General features: G+C 37.9%; 1 protein-coding gene across 5 annotated transcripts in view; it reads left to right on the top strand.

The window, feature by feature from the left end:
- ADGRB3 (adhesion G protein-coupled receptor B3) overlaps positions 1 to 13930 on the top strand; it is a 596417-nt gene that overhangs the window by 283574 nt on the left and 298913 nt on the right. For all 5 annotated transcript variants that reach the window (XM_060752829.2, XM_060752830.2, XM_060752828.2 and 2 more), the window contains 2 exons: positions 7885 to 7953; positions 11365 to 11473. In XM_060752829.2, the coding sequence (XP_060608812.2) occupies positions 7885 to 7953; positions 11365 to 11473 (178 nt within the window). The remainder of the gene's footprint in view (positions 1 to 7884; positions 7954 to 11364; positions 11474 to 13930) is intronic.

Below are 13930 nucleotides of genomic sequence, written 5' to 3'. Positions count from 1 at the left end.
GGTCCCTCTTCATATCACACCAATCACTTCCCCGAGTACTTGAAGAAACCAGCAAGTGCTTTTAGCTTACTGCAGTTGCTGGCCTTTGTCTCCTCCCAATCTGTGCATTACCCTTTCATCCATGCTCACTCTTTTATTATAAGAAGAATTTTGCAACCCATATATTCAAAATCTCATGAGACTGAGGCTTTGCAATTAAATATCTCTGCAATTTCCCAAACACACATTAAATGTTAATAAAAAGGAAAATATACATTTGCATTTACTAGCCCTTCCCTGTTTTGTATATTCTTCACGGGAGAGGGTTACTTCTTAGTGTGCAGGTTGCTAGTTTGCAGTACCTGCATGTGTTACAGAATGAATGATTTCAATTAATAAAATAGGAAATATGATGTTTTGCCATTAGAAGCAGTCTAGTTCCAACATTTTCAAAAAAATAAAGTTATTTGTTTTTTCAAAAGGGAAAGGCATGAAGGATAAGAGGATAGTTATGGCTTTGCAGCCAGAGACTGTCTTATTCTGCTCTGCAGAGATGAAATGATTAGCACCATGGTCATGAGAAGCAGTTCAAAGTAAACACTCCCAACATGGTCACAATTATACATCACAGTCTTCAAACCCATTGCTGAAGCACTTTCAGATTTACTATATTTCTGAAAACACTTGGAATACAGATTCAAAGTGATTTCAGTTGCCTATAAAAAGGGCTTTGCCGGGTTTTTTGAAAAGTGTGGGGGGTTGTAGATGTAAATTAATAGAAGCTTTACCACTGCTTCTGAACCAATGTAAATCCTACAGTATAATAATGTGTCACTCAGAATTGTGTAACAAGTAACAGTAACTTTCCTTCAGTTCAAAAGGTCAAATAGAGCAACAATATATACAGTACAACAGTCTCTCTGAATTCTTACAGGTAACAGGGAATAAGCAGTCCTTTTAAGTAGTCTTTAAAATATGCTTCATGCCTCAGAAATTATCAGGCTTCAGAGAGTTGGCAGCCATTTTCCTTCCTGGCTGTTTCCAGTCAGCGCCCTCGTCCCTCTCCAAGGTGAAAGTGGCTGTTAAAACTGTTTGTCTCAGCAGCACACTAGAGGCAAGAGACTATCAGAATTCTGGCTCCTGACATACTCAGCCAATCAGCTGCTGGCACATGTATTTCCAGTCAACCCATTTATATCATGGTGCCTTTTTCAAATCTTCACAAAAAGCACTAGTTTTAGATGAGTTGCACATGAGTTTGGAATAAATATAGGATGATGTCATGCAATAATAAGTGTTTCTGGTCATGGTTGCATCTCATGTTATGAGCCTTGTATATTAATGTCCCAAGAAAAGTGCATTTTCCTTTCTTCATTTTTATATAGAATCACTCCCCTCCCCCTTTCATTCTTTACAAACAATTAAAGTAGAGCTAATGCCAACCAAATACACAGATAATGACAAAACTATTTTTAGAAACAAATCTTTAAAAAGAACAACCTGGCCCAGACTACGTGTTGTTTACCTATCCATTTTCTCCTTCCACAATGTACTCTCTGGGCGGTATTTGGCATCACTGTGATTCATCTGCAATTACTATCCATATAAAGGCAAGACTATTTGAAAAAGTGAAGGTAAGAACACAAACAGAGGCATACACATATTTGGAAGGGGGAGAGAAAAGGAAGGGATATGACCAGAATGCTAATGTGTAGTTCTTCTGGCAGATCTCCTTCCATTAGTAGAGACAGGAGTGGGGCCAATATCTGTAGGCAGTAAACCTGCTCCCAGTTTTTTTCATCCAGTTTTGCAATGAGCTAATTCAGGGGTTGGATCTGCTTGTGAGATTAGATTCAGCCTCTTAGAAAGCTCTTTTAAAGTTTAGACTAAAACCTGTAGTGGATTTACAGTTCCATTAATGTGGAAGCTATTCAGTTTCCTACCACATCCCTCCATACAAACACAAAACATGCTGCAGAGAACAAGGAAACCCTTCAGAACCAATTTTACAGTGGCATAGAATATTGCAGCAGGTTGGCCATGAAATTTTTGACATGCTGGTGTGAATAAGCATGCTTTTCATAGATCTACATTTCTTTCCCCAACTAATTTACAGAGATCCCTGCATGAAACTCCAGCTTTTCCTCAGATGTTTGTATTTTAGTACATTTACTTCCACATTAATATAAGGAAGTTTTAAAACCAGACAGCATCCAAAATGCACACCCTCCCACATTTTTACATGGGGCATCCAAATGATGCCCCACATAAAAAATGGAATTCATTGGGGACAAAACAGGAAAATCCTGCTTTGTCATGAAGTAATTTGACAGCTGGAAAGACCCGGGTTTGGACCTTGGGATCACATTGTATGATTTCTGGTGTCCATCCACACAGCTGTCTTGGGTTCCGTGGGCTCCTTGAGCCCACCAAACCCGAGACAGCCCCACCCCCTCACAAAACCCCTTTAAAAGCCTTTAAAAAGAAAATAACTTAACTGACTGCCATTACCCCTTCTCTGGATATCTCCTGGCATATAGAAATGATGTGGTAGGAGAAGGGGGAAGAAGGAAAATTACTCCTGCCCCCCCCCCCTTCTCCTGGCATATCATTTCTATGCACCAGGAGAACTTCAGAGAAGGGGGAATGGCGACTGGGTAAGTTACTTTTTTTAAAAGGCTTTTCTGGGGAGTTTTGTTTTGTGCCTGGGTGCCCTGTCAGAAAGTCCATCAGGGTATTGGGACACCCCCCCCCTCAGGAAAGCATGGGGTTTCTGGCATGTGTGCAGACTCCAATGCACATCCATTTGAGTTTCTTAAACCCGATTATACTTGCATTAAAGTCCTGTGTGGAACCAACAACCCTAAGTGTGGATGACACTACCTAGTTCTGCCCCAGATAGTTTTGGTGGAATCATATGCTCTAATTTCATTTTTAAACAGTACTAGATTTGTAAACATTAAAAAATGAGGATCAGCACCTTAACGAATAGTAGGATTCTAAAAGGTCATGTGGTATAATGGTATCATTGATATATGACACTTTTACAGCCAATTTTTCTGCAAAAAGGCCTGGTGTGGCACTATCTTAGTTATACAGGTTGTGCATCCTTTATACAGAATGTTGAAATTCTAAAAAAAAGTCCAACACTGTTGACATGGGTGGCCAATATAGTGATACTTTTCCTTTCTGAAGTTTCAGAACATAAAGATGTGCCAGCTCTTCTACTCTATCTACAGTGGCATTGCTTCAGGCCTTTTTGAATGCCTGGGTGGGAATATAGCAGTGGCAGCCAGGGGTGGATGGCTCCTCAAGGGCAACACTGGCTTTTCACCCTCTCGGTAGAAAAGTCCTCAATTTATTCATGGGTTATATCAAAATTCATAATTTTGGCCCTCAAACCTGTCTTCAATTTATACATGAAGTCAACTTGTACATGGGAATATATAGCATATACTTTCAGTGGTGCTTGGAAGTGAAGAATTATAGAAATTGAGTTATCTCCCTTGGAAAGGGGAGAGAACTATTTCAGGTTAAGTTCCTTTACAGTTTGTTTTTATGATCTATAATGGGGTATATGTAATTGCCATTCTAGTGATGTGGTGTAGAGTATTAGAAGAATGTATGTATTATGTATTTGCTGGCATAGATATTAGAATTCTGATTCATCATTTCTCACAAGCTGCTGGATAGTTTCTCCACTATGTTCACTGAACATTAGATTAGGTCACACACACCCCACTTGCACCACCATTTATTTTCATTTTCTAATTATTCAATGTACTAAGCTTTCTCTATTTACGTTCATAACTTTTCTAATGAAATATTTTCTCCATTGTGCTACCAAAATGCATGCCAACAGCCTTGGAAAAAAAGCTATAGCTTAGTGGTAGAGTACCTGTTTGTATGCAGAAGATTCTGGCTTCAGTCTTGGGGTACCTAGGATAGAGAAGGAATCCTGTTTGAAATCTGAGAAACCCACTGTCAGTCATGGTAAATAATACCAATAATCTTTTTGAGGGCACAAAATGGATCAATTTCTTAACAGGAAGGGCTTTTCCCCATGCAGAAATACCACATTTATTTCTGCATAAGAAATAATTTCATGGTTTTCCCCATGGGATGGGGAAAGGGGTGATGTGGTAAGGGGGTGATGTGGGACATGGCACAACAGTTTCCCCCACTTCCCCTACAATTTGCCTTGCTGCCCCATGGATGCCACTGCTTTTCTCTGTCTTGAAGACCTCAGTGTGATGAGGTCCTCAAACATATGACCCAGTGCACTCCTCAAATACCATCCTGTTTGAACCCAAAATGGCAATCTGGCACATTGGCCAGTATACTCTACTGGAGATTACACATGGATGGTGATCAGAGCCCACCACCTCTTCAAATGGAACTTCCAATCTAGAAAAAAATAATAATAAATTTCAAATGATCAGAACTGGAGGGGATGCACATATACCTCTTGAAAACTGAGGACTTCCAATGGCCAATATTCTAACAACAGTTGACTAGGCTGTCTTCATATCATGAATGTGTAGAACTTTGAAAGAATGATGGCCAGTGTCCTCTATGCACTATGTTACTACATAACCATGGTAGTTGCATAACTTTTTAGTGATTCCTGGCCCTTGGGAAGTGACTGACTAAGGTAATACACTCACAAGAGCATCTCCAGTGCAACAGGCAAAAACAGAGTCCCTGTCACAATCCTCCCACACAGCACCTAGAAAGGGTTAATGACTACTAAGCAGTCACGACTATGTAACTCAATATTACACATTCATAACTATTAAATAGGATTCTGGCTGATGTTCCTGGTAACATGTTACTTTCTGGAGAAAAAGATGTTCCATTTTCTTAGTTTTTAAAATAAAATTATGTATAAACCATAGTGAAGGATTGTGAGAATTGTGCTCCAGATATCTAGTGAGAGGAAGATTATATTTTATCGCAAATAAGTAGTGATGTCTTCTCTGCATTAATTTTACTGTTCAACACTATTCATGTTTACTATATTCCCCCTATATTTATATAGATAGTTCTTATTCCCATGATTGCAGCCAGTGGAACATAACAGTGATTTTCATCTTGAACATTTCATTGCATGATGGCTCCCACAAAGATATACCTAATCGTTTCTTGTTTTTTATTTTGAAAATGCATAGATTTTCCCTGTAATTTTGTCTGATGAGGCTCGCATGCAATCAACTGCAAGAACATATCTCTGTTGGAGTGCGGGTTTTGTTGCTGATTAGAGTTAATACCTTAATTAGTATGGCAAATTATTTGAGTGATGTAAATGGCTTTATCCCACATGGAGATGTGAAAGTATGGAATATAGAAATGATAGTGAGGGTTTTATTATATTCTTTTGTATGATGCACAAGGGAAGAGTTCTAATTTCAAAAGAATATTCAGAATCTGAATACAAATTTATTAGCAGTTTAACACTCACCTTGTCACGGTCACATTTATGTATGAAGTGTTACGTCCTTGCTTTACAAATTTAGATTTCTTTTGAAAGCTTAACTTTTAAAATCCAGTCTCCTTTGCTGTTTCCCCCATCAGATGGGGAAAATAGGTGAAAAATGCAGGTAGCTCAGTTGGAACTACCTGAAAAACACTTACTTTCCCATCTTGGCCAACAAAGCATCTTGCAATGCTTCCTCACCATTTTGAGGAGCAATGGACCGAGACCTGCGAGTGTCATGTGATGGTGGTTGGCAGGCCCAGTCCTCAAAGTGTTGCAAGAAGCCAATTTGCCCAGTGTGTTAAAGTGGTAGGAATTTAAAACCTAGTTTAGACAACACAAGGGTAATGGATATACATGCTTAGATGTCCTTTCTTGTTGCTTTTCCTCTTTTCTGAACATTTGATGTGGCCCTCCCACAATGTTTTGAGGCATTTGGCAAGCAACTGGGTTCCCATATGTCTTATTCAGTTCTTAATGATATTTAGTAACATCTGTTTACATTTGGGAAGGGAGGTGATTTGAGAGCATAACAGTAAAATAAACAAAGAATTAGAGCAAACATCTCGAAATCAAGGAGATGTCAATTAATCTTAGTCTCATTAATTTCAGGGGGTTATGCTGATGAAGAGTGGACCTATACTGTAGAATTATTGCAGTTTGACACTACTTTAACTGCCATAGCTCAATGTTACAAAATCATGGGAGTTATAGATAGGTGAGCCACCAGCACTCTTTGACAAACTCAAGCTAAAGAACTTGTAAAACTGCAACTTCCATGATTCCATAGCAATGAGCCATGGCACTTAAATTAGTAACAAACGGCATTTCTTCTACAATTGTAAATGTACCTTTGCTCTAAAATTAAACCTATTGTGTTTAGCCTCGGTCAAGTATTGTATAAAAGCCAGTTTAGTTTGATTCTTTTAATAGAAACCAAGCTTGGGTCAAGCTGAAGTGCTGCATTTTTAAAAGCAAAATGTAGCATAAAAGCAAATTACAGATAAATCTGAATTACTTTAAAGGGGGCCCGGAGATATATCTGTATTGAACCCATCTTTTAGAGATAATAATAACAATGGTACTATGCTAGAAGATATCTTGAAATAAAGTTCTGAGATCCACTTGAAAGAAATTATTGAAAGAAAACATGTTATTTAAAAGCTGTCCAATATGATTCTACGTATTTGATATGTGATTCACTTAGAGATATTCCAACAGAGAAGATAATAACGCAGAGAAAGTAAAAGCTTGAGGTCAAAATGTTGGGGAATTATATTTTCTATTTCACTTTCTAGTTTCCCCAACAGCAAATGGCTAGGCAAAGCTGATTATTGATTCTTTAACAGGTAGCAAGATCCTATTCATGATTATTCAAAATGAACCTCATATTTTCCTCGGATAAATTGCATCCATTTTTTCAGCCTTCCTTACTGTGCACATTTGGTTGAAAGCATGCCTGCTGAACTAAATGATTCTCACTTCTAAGATAAAGCATGCTTGGAATTGCAGTTGAAAACTATAGACTTACTTGGATGAACACGAAGCAGCAGCATGACATACTGGTTAGAGTGGGTCATGGGGGACATGAGAGACTTAACTTCTGGTTTCCATTGAGTCAGTTTGAAACATGGACATTTCCTTACAGAAGTGGCTGCTGCCTCCCATGTCAGCAGGTTGGTAAAACCACACAAGATTCTAGTCTGCCTTTAAACAAGCTATCCAAGGAAGCATATCCTATCCTTAAAACAGGTTCAATTAGTTAACTTCTTTAAAGTTTAGACTGAAATTCAGTGCACCTTTACCAACCTCCTGTCATGGAATCCCCCAGTCAATTTCCTTATATTCATTTTTCTTGGGGAATCCATATTCATTTGCTGCAGATAATCAGAATCCTTGTATTTTGAAGATTTAAAATAATTATTTGGCATAGGCTTTCGTGGACCAGAGCCCATTTCATCAGATGCAGTGAGCAGTTCATTGGTCACATCCATGAATAGTACATCTGGTTATATACATTCGAATAGCTTGAATTATATTCTTTTGAAACATATTGGTTTCAAATGGTAATGCATTATGAATTTGTAAATCTATAAAAACAATAATGATGACAATAAATCATGCATCTACTTCCCAGAAAATCTTGCTCATGAGACTGTATCTATAATAACAGATGCTTACATTCAAACATTAAGGTTATTACAACAATCCATACAACTTAATGACACCAGAACTAAAGGATCCATGACCAGTACATCTGATTTTTGCCAGGAGTATTCCAGTAGTGTTAATATTACTGCTGCTTAAGATGTGAAATCTTATGATCGGGTTTAAACTATAAATCTGACATCATGAAATGTACCAAGTATCTGTTATATTGCATTCAATGCATTCATTCAACTAATTTCATTGTCTTCTTCAATTTTCAGAACTTCTTTCAAACAGTTAGCAACCTTCTGGATGAAGAGAACAAAGAGAAATGGGAAGATGCACAACAGGTAAATCTTTGTAGATAATTGCTTAAATTCAGCACTGATGATCCCACTCCTTACTATAGAAAGTAGGCTTTTGGTATCTGTGAGGGGGTTTGATTCCAGGAGCTTCAATGGATATTAAAATCACTGGTTTCTCAAATTCCATTATATACAATGGTATGGTTTGAGGGTTTCCCTTACATAAAATAGTAAGGCTTTAAAATACATTTTAAGCTATGCATGCAGAATCCACTAGATAGCCTGTTGGTATTTTGGAATGCACCCTGTCATGGGATGCTAGTTGTGAAGTGATTTATAGTTTCCAAATCACAACCTCCCTGAACTGCTGCAAGTGAGATAGCAAGTGTCCCGGAAGCAAGCAAAATTACAGCAGAGTCATTTCACAGCATAAATATGCTTCAGCCTGTCTATCAGCAGTCTAACTGCCAGTATCTGACTTTATCTACATACACCATTTAGTAAGTTCACAGATTCAGGTTTCATCCAAAATATTCGGATGCTTATAATCTTCACAGTTGCAATATATACAAATATGCAAACAGGATACAGAAATCCACTTTCCTTGTCCTTGCAAACAATCAGAGTCACCAGATAGTCATATACAACATAGGCACTCACTCTGAGTCACACAGGAGAGAGAAATATGGATTCTTTCATCTTCCTTATATCCAATTTCTGATAGGTTATCAGTAAGAAATACTGGCTGATGTGAAATAACCCTCACATGGTTATGACTCAGCCATTATCACATTCTCTTAAGCATTTCATCATGACATTTACAGTCACTGTCCAGGTGCTAACACTATACCACATGTTCATCAAACAGTATTTTTCCATAACTAAAATGCTGTGCCATTTCTACCTAACACACCCTCCATCATCCTCAGATACATTACAAAGAGGCTGGATCTAAACTGCCATGTAATCCAGTTTGAAGCAGATAATCTGGAATCTGAAACTGTATTATATGGCAGTGTACAAGGGGTCTGAGTCCAAGCTCTTATGAACAGGTGTCCTGAAGGACAGATGTTTTAAAGGCAGTTGCCTTGCTGCAGTTTATGTTCCAGTACAGATCCCCAAGAATATAAATCACATGTGTTGGTTATGAAGGAAAAATAAGAGTTTGAGTCATTGTCAATAGCAAATGACATTCTCATCTTCTCCAGATGACAGTGCATAGAACCCAAATCTAGCAATGTTGTTGGTGCAACACAGATAGAAAACTCTACAAATACCCATCTCCAGGAATAACAATTCAAACCATCATAAACACAGCATCTTGGCAGCATATTAACAGGCAGCCCAGAGATCACAGGTTACTATCCGTCTTCTCATAGACTATGTTGGGAACAATGCGGGACCAAGCCAGGGACAAATGATAAACAGCTTGTGATAGTAAGAGCATGATGCAGGGCACTCCCCAATGGTTTCCCCAGTTGCCCCATGGGTTAACTCCACTATTGGACAGACTCCCCTGCTGTCCCTCGGCTTAAGGACATCCATGTGATGAAGTCCTTTGTGTCATTGAACATTTTAGTCCTTCTGTTTTATTAATACAATATGACCTTCTTATTCAGGTAGGATATATTCCTGTATTTCAAGTGCATAGGCAAAGCCAGTGATCATATGAACCCTATGAAATCAAGGGCTTTGGTCCAAGAATACCCTAGAATCACCCTGGAACACCTAATAAATTTCTAGAGATACATATTTTGTCAGACATGATATAGGGATCATACTGTATAGTTCTAGATACTGTTTCTGAAAATCAGGATAAGATGTCCATATTTTAGCTTTTTTGCCCATTTTTGTTTACAAAGTCCCCCAGATGGCAGTAATGGGTTGTAAGAAAGGGGACATGTTTTAAATTTATGAATAAGAAAATTAAATATATACATTTCTGACACAAAGTGGGGTGACAGCCACTACCAAAACAGACCATTTTACATATTATTTCTGTGATTCAAAGCTGCACCCAATGACAGTCTGTAGAGCCAAATCAAATCATGTCATACTCTGGGAAGATGAGACTCTCCTAGGCTAGCCCATATTTTATTCAATGTGCTTGAAAGAAAACAAAATGAAATTGCTTAGCTGGAAAGAGCTCACTTTTCACAAGTTGCCACTGTTTAGATTAGGTGAAATATTCATTGTCTTTCATAAACCACATATGCATATTTTATGATCTGCGGGTAGGTGAACTTAGCATGAGGACTTTCAAAAGTCCTTCCAGAGGGATTTATTACTTTAGAAGGCTTTGCTGCAGGCTTCAATACAGAAAAAGGTCTAGTAAGGGTTCTGTTCATACAGGAAGATGAGGGGACAATTGCTGCAACCTCTTCTTCTTGCAACCCTCAATTTCTGCTGAAAAGTGTTCCTGAGCATGGACAGTGGTGGACTGGCCAGGGTGTCAGCTTGCATAATGGCAAGTATGTCCCCTTAGACATTAGACAATACATTAAAAATATTCATGACCTTTTACTTATGAGTGGACCACTTTGTGTCCTGGCAACCAATATTTTAAGACCCAGTTTGCCACTGAGCATGGTCCCTTTGGGACATCATGAGAATAGGAGGATACAGGATGCTGGAGGAAAGGAGGGCATTCATGGAGCATGCAATCAGGATCCATTCCTGTGTGTTATAAAATAAAATATATACTTTTTAATAGCTAACATGTCTTCCTTTTGGTAGGTTGTAGATGGTGCAACCATGGAGTATCGACCATTTCTACTACCTTGGATTTTCACAAAGGCTGAAACACTTGGAGTGTTGTGTGGTTTCCAGGCTGTATGGCTGTGTTCTAGCAACGTTTTCTGTGGCTGGCAACTTCAGAGGATTATACCAGCCACAGATGCAGGCCAAACATCAGGAGAAAATGAGCAGGAACACGGCCATAAGCCTGGAAATCACATAACTCTCCAGTAATTCTGACCATGAAAGCCTTCGCCAAAACACTTGTTTTAGATCTTTTCTAAAATCTCTGCATGTTAACTTCTAAGAACCAAAATAAATGTGATGCTTGAATGTACTTTTTGCTAATTAATCTTCTTTGTGTTCACATCAAAAAGGGGCACAGGGGTCAATATTTGTGGGCATTGCAACATGTGGAGAGAGCTAATCAGGCCCTTCTTCTCCCAACATGTTGCCACTAAAGTCCCTGTCCCACCATATTGTTTGTGATGACCAAGTGAAGTCAATGAGATGATGCTTTGCTCCTTTTTCTTGACACACCACCATAAATATGAAGCAAGCAATCAAATCACAAAAAAGATTGTTTGGACTTACATATTAATTTGAATGTGTGTTCCAGGTTGCATTAATTTTGTTGTTATAGGACTGATTGTAATTTTGATTTCACTATATGCTTGAGGTCTTGTGATTATTGTGTGTCTGACCTTCATACTTTTTTAGATCTATCCAGGCTCGATAGAACTAATGCAGGTGATTGAAGATTTTATACACATTGTTGGCATGGGGATGATGGACTTTCAGAATTCATACTTAATGACTGGAAATGTAGGTAAGAAATAGGAATTTTTATCATATATATGTTGAAAAATTGCAAGTATGCCTTGTATGAATATTTGTATTGCAACAGGAATGGAGACATATTTTATTTTCCAAACTTAAAAGCAAAATCATTAAATATTATTTCATATTCATGGTGGGTATATCTTAGAAAAGTTATGTGATTAATACAGAGTAAAATATACTTTCCATTCGTAAGTTATACTCTTAATTGATTGGAACCAGACAGATTATATACAATATAAGTACACATTTACAAGGAGGAATAAATATGCCTATCCAGAAATAACTTTTGCAGAATTTCTACTCAGGTTTCGATCATATTTTGTATATTGTGATTCTAAAGCTAAAATAAATGGGTTCCATCTCAACATATCTTCTCTGAGAAGCAGTTACCTGTTCTTGTGGTTTGGAGTATGTAACAGTTGTTACTTAAGTAGGCCAGGGAGGTTAGCCCTATATTCCACAGAAACTACATGTTTTTCAGCTGTGTGGTCTTATATTTATTTTCCCTCTCATTCAAATCCCATGTAAATATTTGCATTTAAATAGAATATTGCCTGTGCAAGAGCTACTTTGGTGGCCTTAGAAATGAGCACACTGATTTTAAAAGTGTTGCATAAAAGTGTGCTTTTATTTTAGAGATGCTCTGGTTGCTGTCTTTTAATCCTAGATCCCAGTTTTCCTCCTGTATTATTCAGCACTACATCCCAGTTGTGGGTGTTGAGGAGCCAAAGTTCCTACGGCTAGACTGGAATAATTCAGAAATTATTGGTTCCTACCGCCTTTTTGAATGTGAATCAGAAGGGCTAAATTATTAGAAGCCAAGTTCTGTTCTCACCACCACCAACAACCCACTCAGAGCTCAAAACATGACTGCAGTTTAAGGTTTCATTATGAAGCAAATAAAACTCCAGGTGATAGGGATATATGATTACACCAAGGTTTTAAGGTCTGCTTCTGAATATATTAAATTGCTCACCTACCCTCAAGTGTACATCCAGAGTATTGGTTGGCTATTTCTTTGTTCTCAACCATTGATGATATTCCTAAACCACAGCAGTATGTGATATGGTACGACTCCATGGGAGAAGAAGGTAGCAGTCCCAATTGGTTCATCTCTGCTGGATCTACACTGCCATATAATTCAGTTTCTGAAACCAGATTATCTGCTTCGAACTGGATTATATGAGTCTACACTGCCATGTAATTCTGTTCAAATCAGATAATCTGGATTCAGAAACTGAATTATATGGCAGTGTAGATTGGACCTCTTTTTTAGCATACATTCAATGAAATGGGCCTTATTCCAAGGTAAATGGATAGAAAGCCATAGCCATAATGTAAGGTAAATCATCTTCAGAAGGTTATTCTTATACATAACAACAACTGGTTTATGAATGTGGTTTGTACAGGGAAGAATTTGGTGAACTCTCTCCCCAGGGAGACAGCTCTAATACTAACTCTGAAGTGCTTTTGTCATAGTATTCAGTCTGATGGATTATCCTATTATTTGATTATTCTTGTGTCTATCTCTAACATTTATTTCATTTTACATTTGTTATTTATAATGAGTTTAGTAAGCTGCCCTGGGAGTAGTAACAGTCTATTGTCTGATGTAAAATTTAACATATGAACTTGATTTAAATAGAAGCACTGGAAGACGTTGATGCCTTGGAGCCAACAATAATGGTAATGGTTTTTAACCCACTAATGAAAGCAGATTTCTCTTTTTCTTTTATTTGGGCAAATTGTTAGACATGTGGTTACATCTTATTTCACTTTAATGATGTAAACCTACTTATTTTTATGTATTTATTTACTACTAGCTGTCCCCTGCCACGCGTTACTGTGGCCCAGTCTGTTGATCTGTAATGAGGAATTGTTGGTTTCTAATATATGTAATTTCTTGATGCTTGTGGTAAACAGTATTTCTTGATAGGTTCTTGTGGGTTTTTTCGGGCTATAGAGCCATGTTCTAGAGGCATTTCTCCTGACGTTTCACCTGCATCTATGGCAAGCATCCTCAGAGGTAGTGAGGTCTGTTGGAATTAGGACAATGGGTTTATATATCTGTGGAATGGCTGAGGTGGGGCAAAGAGCTTTTCCCTGCTGAAGCTAGGTGTGAATGTTTCAACTGACCACCTTCATTAGCATTTGAAAGCCTGGCTGAGCCTAGGAAAATCTCTTGCTGAGAGGTGTTAAGATGTGCCCCAATTTTCAAATTTCCATGATGAGATTCCTTCTCTCGAAAACTATGTGGGAGTGTCAGTGACAGGAGCAAGCATTTCCAACACAGTATTGCTTATCCAATGATTGTGGTTTGTACTGATAAAAGAGTAAATCATAGCAACATTTATTCTCCAATCATAGCAACAAAATTGACTATTGCTGTAAATGACCAATTAGTGGTAACCTTTTTTTAACAGGCTTTATGGGTTTATTGTGT

This window comes from Anolis sagrei, chromosome 1 (assembly GCF_037176765.1).
Source record: "Anolis sagrei isolate rAnoSag1 chromosome 1, rAnoSag1.mat, whole genome shotgun sequence".
Classification (NCBI taxonomy): domain Eukaryota; kingdom Metazoa; phylum Chordata; class Lepidosauria; order Squamata; family Dactyloidae; genus Anolis; species Anolis sagrei.
The sequence above is the reverse complement of the archived record's forward strand: the minus strand, read 5'-3'. Positions and strand labels throughout refer to the sequence as shown.